We start from the raw sequence: 22,721 nt of genomic DNA on the forward strand, positions 1-22,721 counted from the left end.
CCCTGCACTTTGGGAGGCCGAGGCAGGTGGGTCGTTTGAGCCCTGGAGTTCAAGACCAGCCTGGCCAATATGGTAAAACCCTGTCTCTACTAAAAACACAAAAAATTAGCTGGGTATGTTAGCGCACACTTGTAGTCTCAGCTGCTCGGGAGGCTGAGGCATGAGAATCTCTTGAACCCAGGAGGTAAAGGTTGCAGTGAGCCGAGATTGCACCACTGCACTCCAGCCTGGGTGACAGAGCGAGACTCCATCTAAAAAAAAAATAAAATTATATATATATATATATTTATTACAAAGGTTATTATTACTGCAAATCTCCTTTATACTGTGTGTCAGGCAATATTCTATACCTTTTATATCTATTAACTCACTTAAATCTCATCACGATTCTAGGATGAAGACACTCTTGTCCTCATTTATAGATGACAGAACAGGCACAGAGAGGTGAAGGGACTTGCCCAAAGCACCCTCCAGGGCATGGCAGGGCAGGGTGCCTGCCTGTGTTCTGGCCACCACACTCGGCTGCCTCTGGGGTTTGACTGAGTCAGCTTAGACTGCACATTGGACCCACTCATGAGTTAGGAGCTCAGCCAACTCAGTGCTAGCATTTGTGTTTTTGTTCGTAATGAAAATATAATAGGCCGGGCATGGAGGCTTACGTCTGTAATCCCAGCACTTTGGGAGGCTGAGGTGGGTGGATCACCCAAGGTCAGGAGTTTGAGACCAGACTGGCCAAAATGGCAAAACCCCGTCTCTACTAAAAATACAAAAAAAAATTAGCTAGGTGTAGTAGCAGGTGCCTGTAATCCCAGCTTCTCAGGAAGCTGAGGCAGGATAATCGCTTGAACCTGAGAGGTGGAAGTTGCAGTGAGCCAAGATCACTCCATTGCACTCCAGGCTGGGTGACACAGTGAGACTCTGTCTCAAAAAAAAAAAAAAAAAAAGAAGAAGAAGAAAGAGAATACAATAAGGGCCAGGCGCGGTAGCTCAAGCCTGTAATCCCAGCACTTTGGAAGGCCGAGACGGGCGGATCACGAGGTCAGGAGATCGAGACCATCCTGGCTAACACAGTGAGACCCCGTCTCTACTAAAAAAATACCAGAAAAACTAGCCAGGCATGGTGGCGGGCGCCTGTAGTCCCAGCTACTCGGGAGGCTGAGGCAGGAGAATGGCGTAAACCCGGGAGGTGGAGCTTGCAGTGAGCTAAGATCCGGCCACTGCATTCCAGCCTGGGTGACAGTGAGACTCCGTCTCAAAAAAAAAAAAAAAAAAAGAGAATACAATATATAGGCAGGCATGGTGGCTCATACCTGTAATCCCAGCATTTTGGGACGGGAGGCTAAGACAGGAGGATTGCTTGAAACCTGGAGTTCAAGACCGGCCTAGGCACCACAGTGAGACCCTTGTCTCTAAAAAATAAAAAATACCAGACTATAGCATTAGGAGAAATACCTGATGTAAATGATGAGTTAATGGGTGCAGCAAACCAACGTGGCACATGTAATACCTATGTAACAAACCTGCTCGTTATACACATGTACCCTAGAACTTAAAATATAAAAATTAAAAAATATATATATATTAGACTATGCCACACATACTGAGAGTTGTGAGACTTTAGTGCATGGATACTGGGTTATATAATTTTTTTGCTGTGATTTCCTGTTCACTAAGTTTGAAACTGGCTTGATGCCATTCCCAGTGTATACCTGCTCCCATCTACTTCCTACCCCCAGCACCTGCAAAACTAGCCGTGGGGGACTCTGGTCCATCCCAGGTGACAGCACGGGGACACTTTGGGTCTCACAGCCACAGGCCTGGGATCCATCCATTCCATAGACGTTTGCTCAGTGCTCCCCCGTCCCAGCTCTATGCTGGGCATGGAGGGTACCATAGCACACAAGGCAGCAAAGATATTCAGGGGAGTGGGTCTTTGAGGAGGAGAGAGCAGGACACCAAACACCTTAGCAAATTACGCTGTAGGTGCTGCCTATAGTGACAAGGTGGGGAACGAAGCAAGGAGGAGTGATGAGTGTGGCAGGTGCTTAGATTTTTAACAGGAAGGTCGAGAGGCCTCACTGGGAAGGTAACGTTCTAGTAAACCTAGAGAAGGGGAGAGGGAGCCGTGTGGACAACTGGAAGAAGAGCATTCCAGGCAGAGGGAACAGCCAGTGCAGAGGTCCTGAGGCAGAGCCATGCTCCATGGGTTGGAGACCTCATATGAGTCCTAGTTTGGCCACTCAGCAGTTCTAGAACCTTGGGCACATGGCTCATTTCCTCTCGGAGCCTCAGTTTCCCTCTTGGAAATTCTTGGCTTGCAGAACTGTGTTGTGGGCTCGGTGAGGTTGCACATATCAAGCAGGCAGTGCTGGGCCTGACACTTGACGGAAAATGATTATGAGCAGTACCACTGTCGCAGCGGACGTTCTTTCCCAGGAGGTCAGAGGCCCATTCTGGGGAGCATGGATTGAGCTCACGGATGGGGTTCTGTCCTTCTCATGTTCACACACACATGCCTTGGGGTCCTGTAAACCAGGGCATGGGGGCCAGAGCGAGAGGTCTGGGCTGCCTTCCAAGCCAGCAGGCCTGCCCCAGATGGCCGCCCCTGGCTGCCAAGCGACAGTCTCGAGTGGACCCGCATCTCCCAGCAGATGGGATATGAGCATTGTCAGTGCCAGGCTCCCCACCGAGGCAGGAACAGACTTGGAGCTGGGCTTTGGCACCACTCATCCAAAACCCAGAGAGCCTGGACAGGACGAGTACCAGGCCAGGCTGCCCTGTCTCAAGCCCCTTCACTGCCACTGTCTCACCCAGGACACTGAGGAGGGAGTGGGAATGGCAACCAGCCAGGAACTGTGTGGCCCCGCCCAGGCCCAGTGGTTCTCATTGGCCTAGCACACATGAGTTTTTGACAGGCTTTAGTTCTGATAGGGTTAGAGATTTGGATTTTTATTTTATTGATTTTTCTTTTTTATTTAAAAAGTACCAGACGCTTATTGTTAAGAACTTAGACAATACATAAGTATGCAAAGTAGAAAAAGGAAAGCTTTCATTAAGTGAAAAAAGCAAGTGTTTGTTCAGTAGGTACATCTGATTTGTGTGTGTCTTTGTGTGTTTGCTTATTTATTTTTGAGACAGGGTCTCACTCTGTCCCCCAGGCTGAAGTGCAATGGTGCAGTCATAGCTCACTGCAGCCTCAAATTCCTGGGCTCAAGTGATCCTCCTGCCTCAGCGTCCCTAGCAGCTGACACCACAGGCGTGCACCACCATACCTGGCTAATAATTTTGTTTTATTTTTAGAGATAGAATCTCACTATGTTGCCCAGGCTGGTCTTGAACTCCTGGGCTCAGGCAACCCTCCTCCTTTGGCCTCCCAAAATGCCAAGATTACAGGCATGAGCCACTGCACCTGGCCATGTGTGTGTTTAAATGAACAATCTCCAAAGCATATTGTTAAGTAGGGGGAAAAGCAAAAAAATGTAGCTTCCTGCTTAAGGTTAAAAAATTTAAAACTCGTCTAGGTGCAGTGGCTCACACCTGTAATCCCAGCACTTTGGAAAGCCGAGGGAGAAAGATTGCTTGAGCCCAGGAGTTTGAGACTAACCTGGGCAACATAGCGAGACCCTGTCTCTATTAAAAATAAGTGAATTGCCGGGCATGGTGGCTCACGCCTGTAATCTCAGCACTTTGGGAGGCCTACGCAGGTGGATCACCTGAGGTCAGGAGTTCGAGACCAGCCTGGTCAACATGGCAAAACCATGGGATGGGAGGTTTTACTAAAACTACGAAAATTAGCTGGGTGTGGTGGCACACACCTGTAATCCCAGCTACCCGGGAAGCTGAGGCAGGAGAATCACTTGAACCCAGGAGGCAGAGGTTGCAGTGAGCCAAGATCACACCATTGCATTCCAGCCTGGGCGACAAGAGCGAAACTCCGTCTCCAAAAACAAATAAAAAAGAAACAAAAAATTTAAAACTATTAACTATGCATGTGACTTTGTACATAAACATTTAACACTCATCTACAGATAATAGTGGTTAACACACATTGAGCTCTTACTCTATGCCCAAGATACAGCGCTAAGCATTATACACAGATCTTTTTGAATCCTTTCAGTGCCTTGAGGCAGGCATTTTTATCCCCATTTTGTCAATGAGGTAATAGGGAAATTAAGTGGCTTGCCCAGAATCACACAGCTAGGGAGGAGCTAGAGCTAGAATTCAAATCCAGGCAGACCACCTCCTAAGTAACCTCCTAGGAAATGCTCTTGAAGGGTACACCCACCGCCCAGCACAGTCAAGCGGGGAGCGCGTCTGAGTCAGGAGTGAGTGGGGATAACCTGTACCAGCTGGAACCTCCTTGCTCGCGTGGCACTGTGTGCCTTTCATGGCTTACTTGATTTGTTGCCCTTGACCAGCTGATGCCAGATGTTTTCAGGCTCTGAGCAGAGGAGGGCTGTGATCTGACTCGGGCAGCTGTAGAAGGAATGGACTGGGGACAGGGCAGGGGCAGGGAGACCTGGAGGAGGCTGCTGTCCAGGTGAGAGGTGATGGTGGGGGTGACCAGGTAGAGAGTGAGGTGGCCACTCATGACCTGCCAGTGTCGCACTTACTGTCCCCAGTGCAGAAAGAGCTTTTCAAGTAGTGTGCGCTGATGAGGTGGTCAGAGCCAAAATATGACTGTAAGCCACCGGTCTCCAGGGAAGAATGATTTCTGGTCCATGCTGTCCCTCATTCCCAGCAGAGGGCACTGTGGGACAGTGTCAATGGGATATAAAGACACTGATCCTGTTGGTGCCTTAACTGAAACCCACAACCCCAGGGCCGCCCAGATTGACAGGGCAAAGCCCCTGACACTATTGCTTTTCATGATCGGTTTCAACACTACCCTGCTTGTGATGAGAGAGATTTGTTTGTTATTAATTACCGGGGCCAGAAGTGGGATCATTCTATTCCTTCCACACATACCTCTTGCCCAGGTGCTATTTGGCAAGGGTGGCGGGCTGTGTGCTTAGAGGCGAAGTCATGACATGTTTTTTTTGCCACCTCCTGTGTTTTTCGACTTAGGCAAGCATGTTTTTGCAGTTAATACTTATCCTTCTTAGTCTTGTTGTTGTTGTTGTTGTTGAGATGGAGTCTCACTCTGTCGCCCAGGCTGGAGTACAGTGGCACAATCTCAACTCACTGCAACTTCCGCCTCCTGGGTTCAAGTGATTCCCCTGCCTCAGCCTCCCAAGTAACTGGGATTACAGGCATAAGCCATCATGTCTGGCTAATTTATCTATTTTAGTAGAGATGGGGTTTCACCACGTTGGCCAGGCTGGTCTCGAACTCCTGGCCTCAGGTGATCCGCCCGCCTCAACCTCCCAGAGTGCTGGGATTACAGGCGTGAGCCACCAGACCTGGCCTCCTCTTTAGTCTTTAGACCACAGCCCCAAGTGTACTTTGGGTGCTTGTAACAAGCCCCCTGGGGAGGGATTTTTCTTGTGCATTCTTGGTGTGGTGCTGGTCCCGTGCGTGGCATGACCTGGTGGCCAGCAGCATGCTGTGGCTACAGGTACGAGCTGGTGTTAGTGAGGATGTGGAGCAGCAGGGGCTCAGACAGGGCTGGTGGGGTGTAAATTGGTACAACCACTTGGAAAACTATTTGGCAGTTCAGTAAAATTGAAGATTAGCATGCCTGGTGGTTTAGCAATTTCTGTCCTAGGTATAAAACCAAAAAAAAATGTGTTCATGTGCACTGAGGTGCTTCTGTGAGGGTTCCTAACAGCACTGTTCACAGTTGGCAAATACTGGAAGCAGTTCTGATGCTTATCAACGTGAAAAGGACCAAACCTATCAAAGTAAAACGTCAGCCTCTCGCAACAGCGTGGCTGCATCTCACATATGTAGGATTCAGAGAAAGAAGCCAGATAACAAAAGAGTACAAACTGCCTGGCTGGACGCAGTAGCTCACACCTGTAATCCCGGGACTCCGGGAGGCCGAGGCGGGAGGATCACTTGAGCCTAGGAGTTGCAGACCAGCCTGGGCAGCATAGTGGGACTCTGTCTCTACAAAAGATATACAGAATTATCCAGGCATGGTGGCACATGCCTATAGTCCCCGCTACTCAGGAAGCTGAGGCAGGGGGATCTTTTGCGCCCAGGAGGTCGAGGCTGCAGTGAACCGTGATTGTGCCACTCCATTCCGGCCTGGGCAACAGAGTGAGACCCTGTCTTCAAAAGAACAAAAGAATAAAAAAATACAAACTGCATGAAGTTCAAAAATAGAAATAAATGATAAATGATGGTGTTGAAAATCAGGATATAGTTACCTTTGGGGAAAAAGAAGGGGGTACAAAAGGGCTGTGGGTGCTGGAAATGCATTTCTTGATTTGGATAGTGATTACGCAGGTATTCACTTTGTGATAATTTATTTGGCCTCACACCTATGTTTCTTTGTGTTTTTTTTTTTTTTGAGATAGAGTTTGGCTCTTGTTGCCAGGCTGGAGTGTAATGGTGTGATCTCAGCTCACTGCAATCTCCACCTCCTGGGTTCAAGCGATTCTCCTGCCTCAGCCTCCCAAGTAAATGGGATTACAGGCATGCGCCACCACACCCTGCTAATATTTGTGTATTTAGTGGAGATGGGGTTACACCACATTGGTCAGGCTGGTCTCAAACTCCTGACCTCAGATGATCCGCCCGCCTTGGCCTCCCAAATGGGGCTTTCCTTTTATTAGAGAGAAATCTGCACCAGAAGTCCTCACCAAGCACAATTCCCCTCACGTCTTATTGCCTGGAATTGGTCACATGGTTGTCTATAGGAAAACCTAGGAAAGCAACATCTGGGGAATGGGAATGAGATGGCTGTGACTGGCTTTGTCCAAAGGTTTTCATCCCTGGCTGCCCATCAGAAGCACCTGAGATGGATTAAAAATATGCCATGTATACAAACATGCATGTCTGGCCCCATCCCAGACCATCCACATTAGAATCACTGGTGGCGTTTTTCTTCCTTTTTTATTTATTTCTTGAGACTGCGTCTTGCTCTGTCACCCAGACTGGAGTACAGTGGTGCAATCTTGGCTCCCTGCAACCTCTGCCTGCCGGGTTCAAGTGATTCTCCTGCCTCAGCCTCCCAAGTAGCTGGGATTACAGGCACGTGCCACCATGCCTGGCTAATTTTTGTATTTTTAGTAGAGATGGGGTTTCACCATGTTGGCCAGGGTGGTCTCAAACTCCTGACCTCAAGTGATCTGCCCACCTTGGCCTCCCAAAGTGCTGGGATTACAGGTGTGAGCCACTGCACCTGACCCTTTTTTTCTTTTCTTTTCTTTTTTTTTGAGACGGAGTCTCGCTCTGTTGCTCAGGCGGGAGTGCAGTGGTGTGATCTCGGCTCACTGCAACCTCTGCCTCCCAGGTTCACGCCATTCTCCTGCCTCAGCCTTCTGAGTAGCTGGGACTACAGGCACCGGCCACCATGCCTGGCTAATTTTTTATATTTTTAGTAGAGACGGGGTTTCACCTTGTTAGCCAGGATGGTCTCGATCTCCTGACCTCGTGATCTGCCCGCCTCAGCCTCCCAAAGTCCTGGGATTACAGGCGTGAGCCACTGCGCCCAGCCTTTTTTTTTTTTTTTTTTTTTTAATTTGAAGAAACTGGTCGGAAACCAGTGCCACAGTTCAAGATCCAAGGTGGTGCCAGTATTCAAGGCAGGCGGGTGTTTTACATAAGCATTTACAGGAATGTGTACATAATACAGTATTACTGTAATAAGGACAAGAGCCCACATCCTCTTGGTAGGACCTGTTTTCTTCATTATACTCCCTACTACCTTACATAATACTTCTCTCCGATTCCAGTGTCAGCTCCACAAGGACAAGGGTCTTTGTTCATTGCACCTAGAATAGGACTCAGTGTCTCAGAGGAGGCACTCAGCCAATATATGTTGAACAGATGAAGTTAGTTTACATTATTGTCTCATTTAACCCTCCCAACACCCCTTCAAGGTTACAATACCATCCTGTACCCATTTCACAAAAGAGCAAGCTGAGGCTCAGAGATACGAAGTCACTTGGTCAAGACCACACAGCCAGGCGGCAACAGGTTCAAGTTCTGGCTCAGACCTAGGACTTTCTGACCTTAGAGCACAAACTTCCAATCATCACACATGTCTCTTTCAACACAAGATGTCTGTCGTATGCTGTCATCCCTTTCTAGGTCCCAAGAACCCCCTAACCTTCCCTTCTCTCCCTTGAGTAGCTCATCACCCTGCGGGGCTCCATCCTGGAAGATGCCACGCCCACAGCCACCAAGCATGGGACCGGGCGGGGCTTGCCCTTGAAGGATGCCCTGGAGTACGTCATCCCCGAGCTCAACATCCACTGCCTGCGGCTGGCCCTCAACACCCCCAAGGTGACAGAGCAACTGCTGAAGCTCGATGAGCAAGGGGTGAGTCAGGGGCTGGAGATCAGGGTGCTGCAGGGGCAGTAGCTTGCAACCCCACTCCTGGTACCTTTTTCTATCTTGGTCACATCCTTTTTTCTTTGCAAGTAACAGAAACCTACTTAAGCTGGTTTCAGCAAAAGGAGGGATTCGAATCAAATTCTAGTGGTGCCAAGAGCAGGAATGTAACTGGGTCTCCTAAAGGAGGGAGATCGTCTGGGGGTGAGATCGCTGCTAGGTCCCCATGTGTGCTGCGTATATGTGTCTGTGGTGGGGGGTTAGCGTCTTTCCTCCCCGCTCCACACGCTGGCTCCCTCTGCTTCTCTCGCCTCTCCCACAGCTCCCAGTCTGTTAGAATTCCAGCCACAGGCAGACCCCAGCAAGCTGACCCTGGTCACAGGAGAGCCATCAATTGGGCTATGCGTAGGTCAGGTGGCTGACCGTGGCCCAGTCACCAGTGACCAGGGGAATCCGAGATACCTAAAGCAAACATGGTTGTTGGGAGCCCACTCCCTAAAAAAAGCTATTGACTATAAGCCTTGAGCCCTCCAGATTTTGCTTTTGCAGAATCTCAGCCCATCCCAGTCCACCTACTGTGGGAAGCATTCCACCTACTGTGGGAAGCCGGCCAAGGCAACAGTCTCTTTCATGCAAGCGTGGCATCACCAGCCATCCTCCACCCGCCATAGCGAGAAGAGGCAGCCTGGACACCTCACTGTGCTTCTGTGGGAGGGAAGAGAGGGAAAGGGACAACTGGGACATGCCGCCATGCCCCAACACTGTTTTCCTCCCTGTCTGGCTGTGGCTCTGGGTTCTCGAGTGGTCCCAGCAGCTCCCAGGGCTGAAGGCCTCAGACATACCCCTTGCTCCCTTCCCTCTGCCATCTCTGCCTGGCCTGCCTCCACAAAGCCACTCTTGCCTCTGCAGCTCTGCCGGAAGCACAAGGTGGGCATCCTCTATTGCAAGGCCGGCCAGAGCTCCGAGGAGGAGATGTACAACAACGAGGAGGCTGGCCCCGCCTTCGAGGAGTTCCTCTCCCTCATCGGCGAGAAGGTCTGCCTGAAGGGCTTCACCAAGTACGCTGCCCAGCTGGACGTCAAGAGTAAGTGGGGGGCCAGTTAGATCACAGTGAGCCACCACTGCACGCCCACTCAACGGGCAAAGCTTAAAAGGTCTGGGGATGCCAGGGTGGGGACGTGGAGCAGTGGAGCTGTGGAGCTCTCAGACTTGTAGGAGCACAAATAAGTGCAGCCATTTTCTTTTTTCTTTTTTCCTTTTTTTTTTTTTTTTGTTTTGTTGTTGTTGTTGTTGTTGTTGTTGTTTTTGAGACAGAATCTCACTCTGTGGCCCAGGCTGGAGTGCAGAGGTGTGAGCTCATCTCACTGCAACCTCCACCTCCCAGGTTCAAACAATATTCTCCTGCCTCAGCCTCTCGAGTAGCTGTGACTACAGGTGTGCACCACCACACTTGGGTAATTTTTGTATTTTTAGTAGAGATGGGGTTTCACCATATTGGCCAGACTGGTCTCGAACTCCTGACCTCAAGTGGTCCACCCACCTCAGCCTCCCAAAGTGTTGGGATTATAGGCGTGAGCCACTGCACCTGGCCATGTGCAACCACTTTGGAAAACGGTACAGCACATTCAAATCCAGTTTGAAGAGACCCTGCTCTGTGACTCAGCTCTTGCACTCCTAGGTATGCACTCTGTCTAATGCACACATGCACGGCAGGAGAGGACTGAATATCCCTAATCACCGGCACCTCGGTGCACCCAATGCACACTGGCAAGGTTGTGGTGTGTTCACCCAGCGGAGATGAACTGGCACCAAGGGCATCAGCGTGGAGGAGAGCTGCATGCTTCGTGCTGTGCAAAGACAGCAAACCTCAGAAGAGTGGGACCTGAATGATGCCTTTCACATAACAATATATATATATATATATATTTTTTTTTTTTTTTTTTGGAGACAGAGTCTCCCTCTATTGCCCAGGCTGGAGTGCAGTGGCCCAATCTCAGCTCACTGCAACCTCTGCCTCCTGGGTTCTAGGGATTATTCTGCCTCAGCCTCCCGAGTAGCTGGGACTACAGGCGTGTGCCACCATGCCCAGCTAGTTTTTGTATTTTTAGTAGAGATGGGGTTTCACCATATTGGCCAGGCTGGTCTCAAACTGCTGATCTCGTGATCTGCCTGCCTCAGCCTCCCAAAGTGCTGGGATTACAGGTGTGAGCCACCGTGCGGGCCAATTATCCTTTTTTATGGAGACAAGGTCTTGCTATGTTACCCAGACTGGTCTCAAACACAAGGCCTCCAGGGATTCTTGGCCCCCCAAAGTGCTGGAACTACACATATGAGCCAAAACTAGCAAACAAAAAACTGGCAAAAACCAGCAGGCTCAGCAGGATGACTCACACCTGTAATCCCAACACTTTTGGAGGCCAAGGCAGGATGATTGCTTGAGGCCAGGTATTCAAGACCAGCCTGGGCAATAAAGCAAGACCCTGTCTCTGGAAAAAGAAAAAATCCACCAGCCATATATTGTTTGGGGGTATGCTCTTATATAGTGGAACTCTAAAGAAAAACAGAGTCAAGCATGGTGGCTCATGCCACCAGGTTTGGGAGGCTGAGGCGGGAGGATTGCTTGAACCTGGGAGTTTGAGACTGCAGCGAGCTAAAGTCATGCCACTACACTCCACCCTGGGCAACAGAGCAAGACCCCATCTCAAAAATAAATAAATAGGCTGGACGCGGTGGCTCACGCCTATAATCCCAACACTTTGGGAGGCTGAGGCAGGCAGATCATGAGGTTAGGAGCTCGAGACCAGCCTGGCCAATATAGTGAAACCCTGTCTCTACTAAAAAACACAAAAATTAGCCGGGTATGGTGGTATGGTGGCGTGTGCCTATAGTCCCAGCTGATCAGGAGGCTGAGGCAGGAGAATTACTTGAACCCAGAAGGTGGAGGTTGCAGTGAGCCGAGATTGCACCACTGCACTCTAGCCTGGGTGACAGAGCGACACTGTCTCAAAAAAATAAATAATTAGGCCGGGCACAGTGGCTCACAGCTATCATCCCAGCACTTTGGGAGGCCAAGGCAGGTGGATCATGAGGTCAAGAGTTCGAGACCAGCCTGGCCAACATGGTAAAACCCCATCTCTACTAAAAATACAAAAAATTAGCCGGGTGTGGTGACACATATCTGTAATCCCAGCTACTTGGGAAGCTGAGGCAGGAGAATCGCTTGAACTTTGGAGGCAGAGGTTGCAGTGAGCTGAGATCACACCACTGTACTCCAGCCTGGGCAACAAGAGCAAAACTTTATCTCAAAAAAAGAAAAAAAAAAAAGAAAGAAAAAATATATTTGTATATGATGTATAGGATCAAAATGTTTCATGAGCAGTAGTTAGGTGGGTGGATGGGTGATGTTCACAGGTGTCACAGCTCCCTGGGGAATGGACTGCCACTGTCCTTGGGGGTGAGTTTTCATCGGCTGGGAGTGAGAAGGCCCCGAGATGGCTCAGTCAATTGCTCTGCCCCACACCTCACCAAGACTCGGTTTGCTCTTCTAGAAAACGGAAGCCCAGATCAGGAGACAAATCTTAGAGAAGTGAAGTGTTAGGCCGGTGCCTGAGGCCATCACCACCTTCCCCTCCTCCCCTGCTAAAGGAGGCTGTAGGAGGAACGAGCATGATATTATGCCATTTGCTAGTTTCGTGATCTTGGACAGGTGGCTTTGCCTCTCTTGACCTCAGTTTCCTCATCTGTAGAGTGAAGGTAATAATTGCACTTAACCTTGGAAGCACAGTTGCACGGTGAGGGTTCCGTGGGACAGCATTGCCCCAAACATCCTGAGCCCTCCCTCTGTGCCAGGTGCTTCCCAGAGCTCTGCCAGTGTGGGTGTCCCCCTAGGCGGGCAGGGAGGCAGCAGGCCTCACTGGGCTCGCCTGGCGTGGAGGAAGCTGGCAGGTGTGAGTGTTAGTATTGTTTGGTTTTTTTTTGGTTTTTTTGTTTTTCATTTTTTTGAGACAGAGTCTTGCTCTGTCACCCAGGCTGGAGTGCAGTGGAGCGATCTTGGCTCACTGCAACCTCCACCTCCTGGATTCAAGCGATTCTTCCACCTTAGCCTCCTGAGTAGCTGGGATTACAGGCGCATGTCACCAAACCCAGCTAATTTTGTATTTTTAGTGGAGATGGGATTTCACCATGTTGGCCAGGCTGGTCTTGAACTTCTGACCTCAGGTGATCCACCCACATCAGCCTCCCAAGGTGCTGGGATTACAGGTGTGAGCCACCATGCCTGGCCAGGAAGTGCGTTCTCGGAGAGGACCCCGGGAAGCGTAGTGCTCCTAGAAGTAGTCTCCCCAAATTACAGGCAGGGATGGTCCTGGCTTGAGCAGACACCTTGAGGTTACCTGGCTCCCGACCTGGCTCTGGCACTGGCAGCTGTGGCCTCAGTGTCCCCACCGGACACTGAGGCAGCATTGAATATTGTTAAGAACAGATCTGGAGGCCGGGCACAGTGGCTTACGCCTGTAATCCCAGCGCTTTGGGAGGCTGAGGCAGGTGGATCACCTGAGGTCAGGGGTTCGACCAGCCTGGCCAACGTGGTGAAACCCCGTCTCTACTAAAAATACTAAAATTATCCAGGCATGGTGGCAGGCGCCTGTAATCCCAGCTACTCGGGAGGTTGAAGCAGGAGAATTGCTTGAACCCAGGAGGCAGAGGTTGCAGTGAGCCCACATTGCCCCATTGCTCTCCAGCCTGGGTGACAGAGCAAAACTCTGTCTCAAAAACAAACAAATAACAACAACAACAACAAAAACAGATCTGGAGTCCGACAGCCTGAGTTCTGATCCAGACTCTACCACTTAGTGCAGCGTGACCTTGGGAAGGCACTCCCTCTCCATGCCTCCGTTTCCCCCTCTGAAACATGGGCTCAATAAGTAGGTTTGCCTCTTCCTGGTCATAACCCTCCCTTCCTATTAGAGAGAACCCATATCCTGATTCTCAGTGATAATCATTTCTTTGCTTTTCTTCATAATTTTGCTACTTACGTACGCATCCCTGACTGGTATACTCTGACCTGCTTTTGCACGTCACATGAATGGGATCATGCCGTGTGTGCTGCTTTGTGTCAGCATCTTTCACTCAACATTCAGAGGATTCCCCCAAGCCACAGCCGTGACTCGTTCCTTTTCCTGGCTGTATATTTTTCCACAGTGTGAATTGACCAGTGTGTTCACACATTCTTGTGACTGACACGTGAAGCTTCTTATACCCATATCCCAGGACACGTGGGCATGATTTCTTTGGGCTGTGGTCCGAGGAGAGGAAGTGCTAGGTTTTCAATGAAGCCCATCTTCAGGCTTAAGAGAGATTGCTAAAAAGTTTTCCGAAGTGCTCGGACCGCGTTACACACCTAACCAGCCACCTCAAGGGTTCCGTTTGCTCCACATCCTCACCAACCTTTGGTGCTGTCAGACTTTTTAATTTTTACCAGTCTGGTGGGTGCATAGCAATGAGGTTTCCTTTTTATCTAAATGTATTTAATTTTTTTGTTTTTTTTTTTTGAGACACAGTCACCCTGTTGCCCAGGCTAGAGTGCAGTGGAGTGATCTTGACTCCCTGCAAGCTGCAGCTCCCGGGTTCAAGCGATTCTTCTGCTTCAGCCTCCTGAGTAGCTGAGACTACAGGTGCCCAACACCACGCCTGGCTAATTTTTGTATTTTTAGTAGAGACGGGGTTTCACCACGTTGGCCAGGCTGGTCTCAAACTCCTGACCTAGATGATCCACCCTCCTCAGCCTCCCAAAGTGCTGGGATTATAGGCATGAGCCACTGCGACTGGCCAATGTGTTTAATTTTTAAGAGTGGATTGAAGTGAAAGCACCAAGTTAAAAACCAGCACAGATGGTACGTGGGATATGGCAAAAACCCAGAGGTTTTGGAAACATGGTCCTAACTGGCATTTCTGTTTCAGCCGACTCCACGGGAACCCACTCCCTCTACACGACGTACCAGGACTACGAGATCATGTTCCACGTCTCCACCCTGCTCCCTTACACCCCCAACAACAGGCAGCAGGTCAGTGATTTTCAGCAGAGGCACGGCTGCTGGATGTTGACTGCCTACCCACCAGCATTGGCCCTCCCAGTACCGTCCTGTGGATCATATGGAGGCCCTTGGCCTTGGAGGCCATCTTTACCATAGTCATTTTCCCTGGGGGTTAGAGACCAGGCCAGGTGTGGTTCGAGATGTCACTTTGGCCCCAGTCTTTCCTGCTGCTCTTTGGGCACCCTGCTTGGCCCCAGCTACCCCGACTCCCCTCCAGGGCCTCTTGAGTCATCACTGGTCTTAAGAAGAAGAGTGAATCAGTCAACATTATTTTGACTGCAAGTAACAGAAACACCAAACTGGCTTAACTAGAAAGAGATTTACTCGGTTATATAACTCTTAAGATTCTGGAGAGGGCTGTCCTCAGGTCTGGTTGGATCCAGGGACTCCAACATATTAGGAATCCTCCCCATTTCGCACCTCCGCTTTTCTTTGCAGCAGCTTTATTCACAGGTGCAGGGCAGAGACACCTCCTTGTAGCCACAGGCTCACATCCTACCAGCTTAGCCACCCCAGCAGGAAGAGTGCTGTTCTTTCCAGTTGTCCCGAAGTGTTTCAGAACTGTCTCATTGGACCATTCACATGCCAGTCTCGGGGCCTGGGGTGGGGGTGGAAGGGGCAGACTGGCTAAGCCCGAGGCTCATGCCCACCCCAGAGAGGGTGAGTGGCGCCAGCTCAACTTGAAACATGGACGGAGGTTGGGATGGTGCTTTCCCAAACTAGGTGGGTGTGGCTGCCAGGAGGAGGCAGGGATACTCGGTGGGCAGCACCACCAAACACCCATTGCCAGGAGGCTGCAGCTGTGACCCCGCTCCTCTCCTGGACTCAGCTTGCAGGCTGGGCCCACAGAGCAGTTCTTCCAGTTCCTAATGAACGGAAGCCCCAGAGTGTTGACAGTTTAGGAAGTAAGTGTACATGTTTTCCCATTTGGCACAAGTGACATTGTAGGCCAAAAATGGTCAAATATTGATTTCCTAAGGTTCATCTAAAAACATGCTATTAATAGCTTTGGTCTTAGGCCAGGCTTGGTGGTTCATGCCTGTGATCCCAGCACTTTGGGAGGCCGAGGCAGGCAGATCACCTGAAGTCGGGAGTTTGAAACCAACCTGGCTAATATGGTGAAACCCCGTCTTTACTAAAAATACAAAAATTAGCTGGATGTGGTGGCGTGTGCCTATAGTCCCAGCTGAGGCACAAGAATTGCTTGAACCCAGGAGGCAGTGGTTACAGTGAGCTGAGATCGTGCCACTGCACTCCAGCCTGGGCAACAGAGCAAGACTCTGTCTCAAAAAAAAAAAAAAAAAAAAAAAAAAAAGGCTGTTATCTCAGAATTAGACCTGAATTTGAGTTCTTTCTTTGCTACTTCCTAGCTGTGCGATCTCGAGTAAGTGATTTCACCTCTCTGGGCCTTGAGTCCCTCCTGTGTAAAATGGTTAGAATGGTAGTGCCCCTGTCTCAGGGTCATTGAGAAAGGTCCATACACTCCTGCGGCAACTGGAGCGTGACAGGGCCCGACACGCAGGAGGGGTGCAGGGAGCAGTAGCCGTTCCTGAGTAAGTGGGAGGCGTGCTGGAGAAAAGCTTGAGTCGTAAAGAAATGGGTTAGAATCCAGGCTCTTTCCCTCCGTCACTACATGACTTAGGGAAAATTACTTAACCTCTGTAAGCCTAAGTTTTCTCATCTGTAAAGCGGGGCAAAGTGAGTTAACACTTCTCGGGGTTGTTAGGAGATTCATTGAGAAGATAAATTGAAGAGACGGCTGTACAGTGTTTAGTACAGGACCAGCCATAGTCAATAGCTACTTTAGCAACTTGATTTAATGCCACTTAAAACACACATAAATAACTAACCATTCAACAGTAGGAGTTGAGCTGCAAAGCGTGTCTGGAGTTCATGCTGTGAGCCACGTCACTTAGAGCTCCATGGGACTCTCGTCCGTGGATCTCCTGCATTGGCAGATTCCTTAACAGTTATGTGAATACTAGAACTGTGTAAATAAGAACGGTATAATAGGCTGGGCGCGGTGGCTCACACCTGTAATCCCAGCACTTTCGGAGGCCGAGGCAGGGAGATCACCTGAGGTCAGGAGTTCGAGACCATCCTGACCAACATGGAGAAACCCTGTCTCTACTAAAAATACAAAATTAACTGGGCGTGGTGGCACATGCCTGTAATCCCAGCTACTCAGGAGGCTGAGGTGGGAGAATCACTTGAACCCGGGAGGCGGAGGTTGCAGTGAGCTGAGATAGCACCATTGCACTCCAGCTTGGGCAACGAGCGAAACTCCGTCTCAAAAAAAAAAAAAAGAAAAATAACAATATAATATCAGCAAATAAGCCAAACACGGTGAATACAGCGTCACCTGTGAAGATAACAGAGTCTTCCTCGGAGACTGACCAGCAGGGGAGAGAAGGTGTATTAGTCCGTTTTCACACTGCTAATGAAGATTTACCCAAAACTGGGTAGTTTATAAAGAAAAAGAGGTTTAATGGACTCACAGCTCCACATGGCTGGGGAGTCCTCACATTCATGGCAGAAGGCAAAGAAGGACCAAAATCATGTCTTCCATGGTGGCAGGCAAGAGAGCTTGTGCAGCGGAACTACCATTTTTTAAAACCATCAGATCTCGTGAGACTTGTTTACTACCACGAGAACAGCATGGAAAAGACCCACCCCCGTGATTCAATTACCTCCCACCGGGTCCCTCCCACAACGCATGGGAATTATGGGAGCTACAATTCGAGATGAACTGTAGGGTGGGGACACAGCCAAATTGTATCAGAGGGTGAGGGTCCCATAGGGCACTCGGAAGCCACAGCCGTCTTGACCTCAGTCAGGGTCCAGGGAAGGGGTGGCGCCATAACTGGCCCTGCCAGTGACCTGGGATCTGACTCTGCCATTGTCCCTGAGTGTGGCTTTGAGCAAGTTGAAGGGCACCAGCCTGTGCTCTCTGGATCATATTTATTGAGCACCTCCTGTATGCCAGGCACTGTGCTGGGTACTGAGGGTACAGCGGTGGGCATTGAACAAAATCCCTGTTCTCATGGAACTGCCACTTCAGTGGGAAGAGACAGGAAACAAAAGGAAGAGGGGAAAACTGTCTGTGCTGAGTGTCAATAAGTGTTAAGTAATGGGGACAGGAAAGCAAAGATCAGGGAGTGTTGTGGTGGGATGGATGTTGGATAACGTAGTCAGCAAAGGCCTCCCTGGGAGGGAGGTTTCTGCAAGACCAGAGGAGGTGAGGAAGGAAGCCACGTGGGGACTCAGGAAGAATGTTCCTAGCAGAGGGAACAGAGGTGCAGAGGCCTCAAAGAAGTGTTTCTGGCATGGTTGAGGAGCAGCAGGAGGTGGGTATGGCTGCAGCAGAGTGAGCAGGGGCCATGGGGAATGTCAGAGAGGTGACGGGGGCCTGCCGGGCCATGGGGAATGTCAGAGAGGTGACGGGGGCCTGCTGGGCCATGGCAAGATGTTTGTCCTTTATCCTGAATGAGAGGGAACCACAGGAAGCTCGTTTCTTGGGCTGTGTGTGAGCAGGGAGCGGGAATGGGGGTGGGTAAGGAGCTGTGGCAATGGTCCAGGCAGGACCCCTCAGGCCAACCTGTGACACGTTCCTGTCCCCCTCTGTTGCCCTTTCCCAGCTGCTACGGAAGAGGCACATAGGGAACGACATCGTGACGATCATCTTCCAGGAGCCTGGCGCGCTACCGTTCACCCCCAAGAACATCCGCTCCCACTTCCAGCACGTCTTCATCATTGTCCGAGTCCACAATCCCTGCACTGATAACGTCTGCTACAGGTATGCCCCGCCACACCCGGTCCCCAGCAGTGCACGGAGAGAGGGGCAGGCAGCTGGCCCGAGTGGGTCCCAGTACGGGGCCCCCCACCACCTCACATGTTGTGCTTCAGGAGGAGAGCGCAGCGCACACTCCCCACACCATCTCAGAGAGTGGTTTTCTGCCAGAAAGGGGCGTGGCTCCCCGGTTTTGCTAAGGAAACCATCAGAGATTTGTATTTGCTTGTAATCTTTTGTTTCGAGTGACAGAAGACCCATCTCAATGTGGCTGGAGACAAAAAGACAGTTGTGTATATAAGCTCTCAAAAATGGCACGGTTAGGCCTGGCTGGATCTGCCCCCCTCTCCTGGGGGTCACCTTTCCAGCAGCTCTGAGGTGAACATCCTGCCAGCCACAAATCCCCCAAAATGAGAGCTTTTCTTTCCCAGGAGTTGCATCAGAAGCCCCTGAACTGGGGCTCACTGGCCCAGTTGGAGTTGTGTGCCTGTCCTAGAGCCAGAATCACCAGCCAGGCCTGGGCACCGGGCTTCAAGGACCAAGAGGCACGAGTGATGGCCCAGAGGAAAGTCGGGGGGAAGCAGGGCCTGCCTGTGGAGGTGGGCCCTGCTTTGGAGGTAGAATTGAGGTTTTTGTTGTTTAGGGTTTTTTTTTTTTTTTTTTTAAAGACAGGGTCTTACTCTGTTGCCCAGGCTGGAATGCAGTGGTGCAATCATAGGTCACTGCAGCCTTGACCCCCTGGGCTCAAACGATCCTCCTGCCTCAGCCTCCTGAGTAGCTGGAGCTACAGGTTCACACCCCCATGCCTAGCTAATTAAAAAAAAAAATTAGTAGAGATGGGGTCTCTCTGTTTTACCCAGGCTGATCTTGAACTCATGGCCTCAAGCGATCTTCCAGCCTCAGCCTCCCAAAGTGATGGGATTGTAAGTGTGAGCCGCCGCGCACAGCTGAGATCTTTTCCTACCTGTACATGAAGTGCTTTTTGTTCTTTCTGACGCTCCATATTCCATTGTATGGATGCGGGGTCATCTCCTGTCCTCTACTGATGGGTATTAGGGTTGTTGCTTGATGCAATGAACAGTCTTATTTATAGTCTGATTGTGCCTGAGTCCAAGCATACAGCTGTAAAAGAAATTCTAGAAATGGAGGTGCTGGAGCAGAGTACGTATATATATGCACTGATAGTCGCTGCGGAATTACCACGGGTCTACCAGCTGTCTCCCTCGGCTGGGCGAGGGAAGGGAGGGGCATCCCAGCCTGCAGCACTGGCTGTCAAGCACTGCTGTGCTGCACGTGTTGCCCACTGGCTACTGGGAGCCAGCACACTGCGTGGCAGGGCCTCCTTCCAGGCATGTCCCGGGACCTAAGGCCCCCTCTCCCCCTGCCCGTCGGTTCCTGGAACATGCCGCAGCAGCTAGAGTGCCTGCGCCTCAGGCCCTTTGTGGGGCTGAGGACTAATCTTAGATGAGATGGGAGATATTTACACACATGCACATGCATGCATGCACAGGCAGATGCACACACACACGCACACATGCATGCACACATCCATGCACACGCACACATGCACGCACATGCATGCACTCGTACAGGCACACATAAATACATGCACACACATACGTGCACACACATACATGCACTCACACGGCACACATAAACACATGCACCTATGCACACACATACGCATGCACACACATACATGCACACACATGCACACGCACACATACACATGCACACACTGGAAAAGGAGGCAGCCTTCTTAGGATGCATCACAGGTGAGGGGTTGAGCTGGTCGGGGGGGGTGACTTTCTCTTCTTCGTCCCCACTCTGACCTCCCCTCTCCTACTGGGGTCATCACATCAGCCTGCAGCCAACCTCCCACCCTTCCAGGCCCGCCTCTGCATGGTCTCCAGAGTGATTTCTTCTCTCTGACACACAAACCTTTCTTGTTTTTTATAATTTAATTTAAAGTATTTTTATTATGCAATATTTTAAACATGCAGAAAATCATTTAACAGACACCCATGTGCCCACCACCAGCTTTAACAGATGTTAACATTTTGCTTTGTTTGCCTCAGCTCTCCCTCTTTCCTTCACTTTTAAAGAAAGAAAATGTTAGAGATACAACCGAAGTGACTCCTCAGCCATCACCCTGCCTTCCCATCCCTCCTTCCCCACAGGCCGCTGCTCTCTGGACAGACCTGACCCTGCCTCTCGCCTGTGGAGGGAGCCTGACCACAGCTCCCCAGCTTACCTTCTCCTGAAACCCCCAACTCCTGGCCCCCAACTCAGTGAATTTCTGATTGTCCTTCAAGACTGAACTCAGGGCTAGGTGCGGTGGCTCACACCTGTAATCCCAACAGTTTGGGAGGCTGAGGCAGGCAGATAACCTGAGGTCAGGAGTTGGAGACCAACCTGGCCAACATGGTGAAACCCCATCTCCACTAAAAATACAAAAATTAGCCAGGTGTTGTGGCAGGTGCCTGTAATCACAGCTGCTCCTCTGAAGGTTGAGAGAGGAGAATCGCTTGAACCCAGGAGGCAGAGGTTGCAGTGAGCCAAGACTGCACCACTGCACTCCAGCCTGGGCGACAGAGCAAGACTCCATCTCAAAAAAAAAAAAAACACTGAACTCAGATGAGCCTCTGACATCCTCCAGTGGTTCCTTACCTGCTCCAAGTGCCATTGCCCAACATGTTTCTGTCATAGCACACATCACACCATAAAAATGATATGATGGGCCGGACATGGTGACTCATGCCTGTAATCCCAGCACTTTGGGAGGCTGAGGCAGGAGGATCACTTGAGCCTAGGAGTTCAAGATCAGCCTGGACAACATAGGGAGACCCTGTCTCTATAAAAACAAATTACAAATTAGCCAGGCATGCTGGCATGCACCTGTAATCCCAGCTGAGGTGGGAGGATCACTTGAGCCCAGGAGGTCAAGGCTAGAGTGAGCCCCACTGCACTCCAGCCTGTGTGACAGAGCAAGACTCTGTCTCAAAAAAAAAATTACATGGCTCTTGCCTCCTTTGACAGTAACCCCATCCCATGTCATGTTTAGCTTCCTGTATCTGTCACAGCACAGAGCTGGGCACATAGTGGACCCTAAAGCCATCTTTGCTTGCTGGAAAGACGCCTGGCCCCAGTGTTGTAGGCACTGAAAAAATAACGGTTGAATAAATAATTCTGAGTGTTGTAGCAACACTTACTGCCCTCCAGTGTTTAGGTGGCCACCAGGTCACCTCGTCTCCTGGTTGTGTCGTGAGTTGTCATCCTTTCTGTTTCAAGTGTGCCATTTCCGAATGACCACCCGCATCATCCCTGCAGCCTGTGAACTCTCAAAACCCAGTCGCTCCCACTGGGAAGTAAAGGACCAGCTGTTCTGATGGCTCAAAAACCTTCAGCCGTTTGCAATTTTATGATTCGTAAAATCATGAATCAGGAATATAGGAAAAGCCAAAATCTGTCACTGTAAGCAGCTAAGTGCTAAATTAAGAAGTTGCAAAGCTCAGCCGGGCGCGATGGCTCACGCCTGTAATCCCAGCACTTTGGGAGGCCGAGGTAGGTGGATCACCTGAGGTCAGGAGTTCGAGACCAGCTTGACCAACATGGAGAAGTCCCATCTCTACTAAAAAAAGTACAAAATTAGCCAGTCATGGTGGCAAGTGCCTGTAATCCCAGCTACTCTGGAGGCTGAGGCAGGAGAATCACTTGAACCCAGGAGGTAGAGGTTGCGGTGAGCTGAGATCACGCCATTGCACTCTGGCCTGGGAGACAAGAGCGAAACTGTTTCACACACACACACAAAAAAGAAGAAGTTGCAGAGCTCTTCATCTCTGTAAGGTGCAATCTGACTGCCCCATTCAGTAGAGAGAGGGACAGGGGAGGTCATCTCATCCATCCCCCTGCCTGGGGTAAGGCCATGCCTACAAGATTTCCCACAGAAGAAAATTTGCCTGGTGTGTGTGGCATTCTTTGAAGCATGTCCGCTCTGGAAAATGCGTTTTTCTGTTAAAGCTATGCCCACCATACCTTGGTAGAAACGTGTTTCATCTGTCCACTTTTAAACCATTACTTTAGTCAGCATGGAGCACCTGTGCTGGGGAATCCACTCAGCCCAAAGCAGCACCCAGCCACGTGGCACTCCTGGGGCATGAAGGGTCACTAGACAGTCAAGGCCAGAGATGGAGAGTGAGGAGTCTGGCCTGATCGGCTGGGGTCCCGCAGTAGCTCCCTCTCTGGTCTCCTGCACATGCCCCATCCTCCCGTCCATTCTTCATGAGACAGCCACAGTGTTCTCCGCAGATTGCCAATCTGTTGTCCCTCTGCCAGCGTCTGCCTCCATTGGGAACCCAGCGAGAAGCAGATCTCCCTCAAGGATTTAACCAAAG

The 22,721-nt window shown here is 50.4% G+C and overlaps 1 protein-coding gene across 6 annotated transcripts in view; it reads left to right on the forward strand.

Moving 5' to 3' along the window:
* The window catches only part of LOC105495419 (signal induced proliferation associated 1 like 3), a 310,011-nt gene that overhangs the window by 188,377 nt on the left and 98,913 nt on the right, over window positions 1-22,721 (forward strand). For all 6 annotated transcript variants that reach the window (XM_071087643.1, XM_071087648.1, XM_071087644.1 and 3 more), the window contains 4 exons: window positions 8,245-8,433; window positions 9,355-9,529; window positions 14,404-14,507; window positions 18,176-18,333. In XM_071087643.1, the coding sequence (XP_070943744.1) occupies window positions 8,245-8,433; window positions 9,355-9,529; window positions 14,404-14,507; window positions 18,176-18,333 (626 nt within the window). The remainder of the gene's footprint in view (window positions 1-8,244; window positions 8,434-9,354; window positions 9,530-14,403; window positions 14,508-18,175; window positions 18,334-22,721) is intronic.

The sequence above is a fragment of the Macaca nemestrina genome, chromosome 20, assembly GCF_043159975.1.
Source record: "Macaca nemestrina isolate mMacNem1 chromosome 20, mMacNem.hap1, whole genome shotgun sequence".
In the NCBI taxonomy this organism is placed as follows: Eukaryota; Metazoa; Chordata; class Mammalia; order Primates; family Cercopithecidae; genus Macaca; species Macaca nemestrina.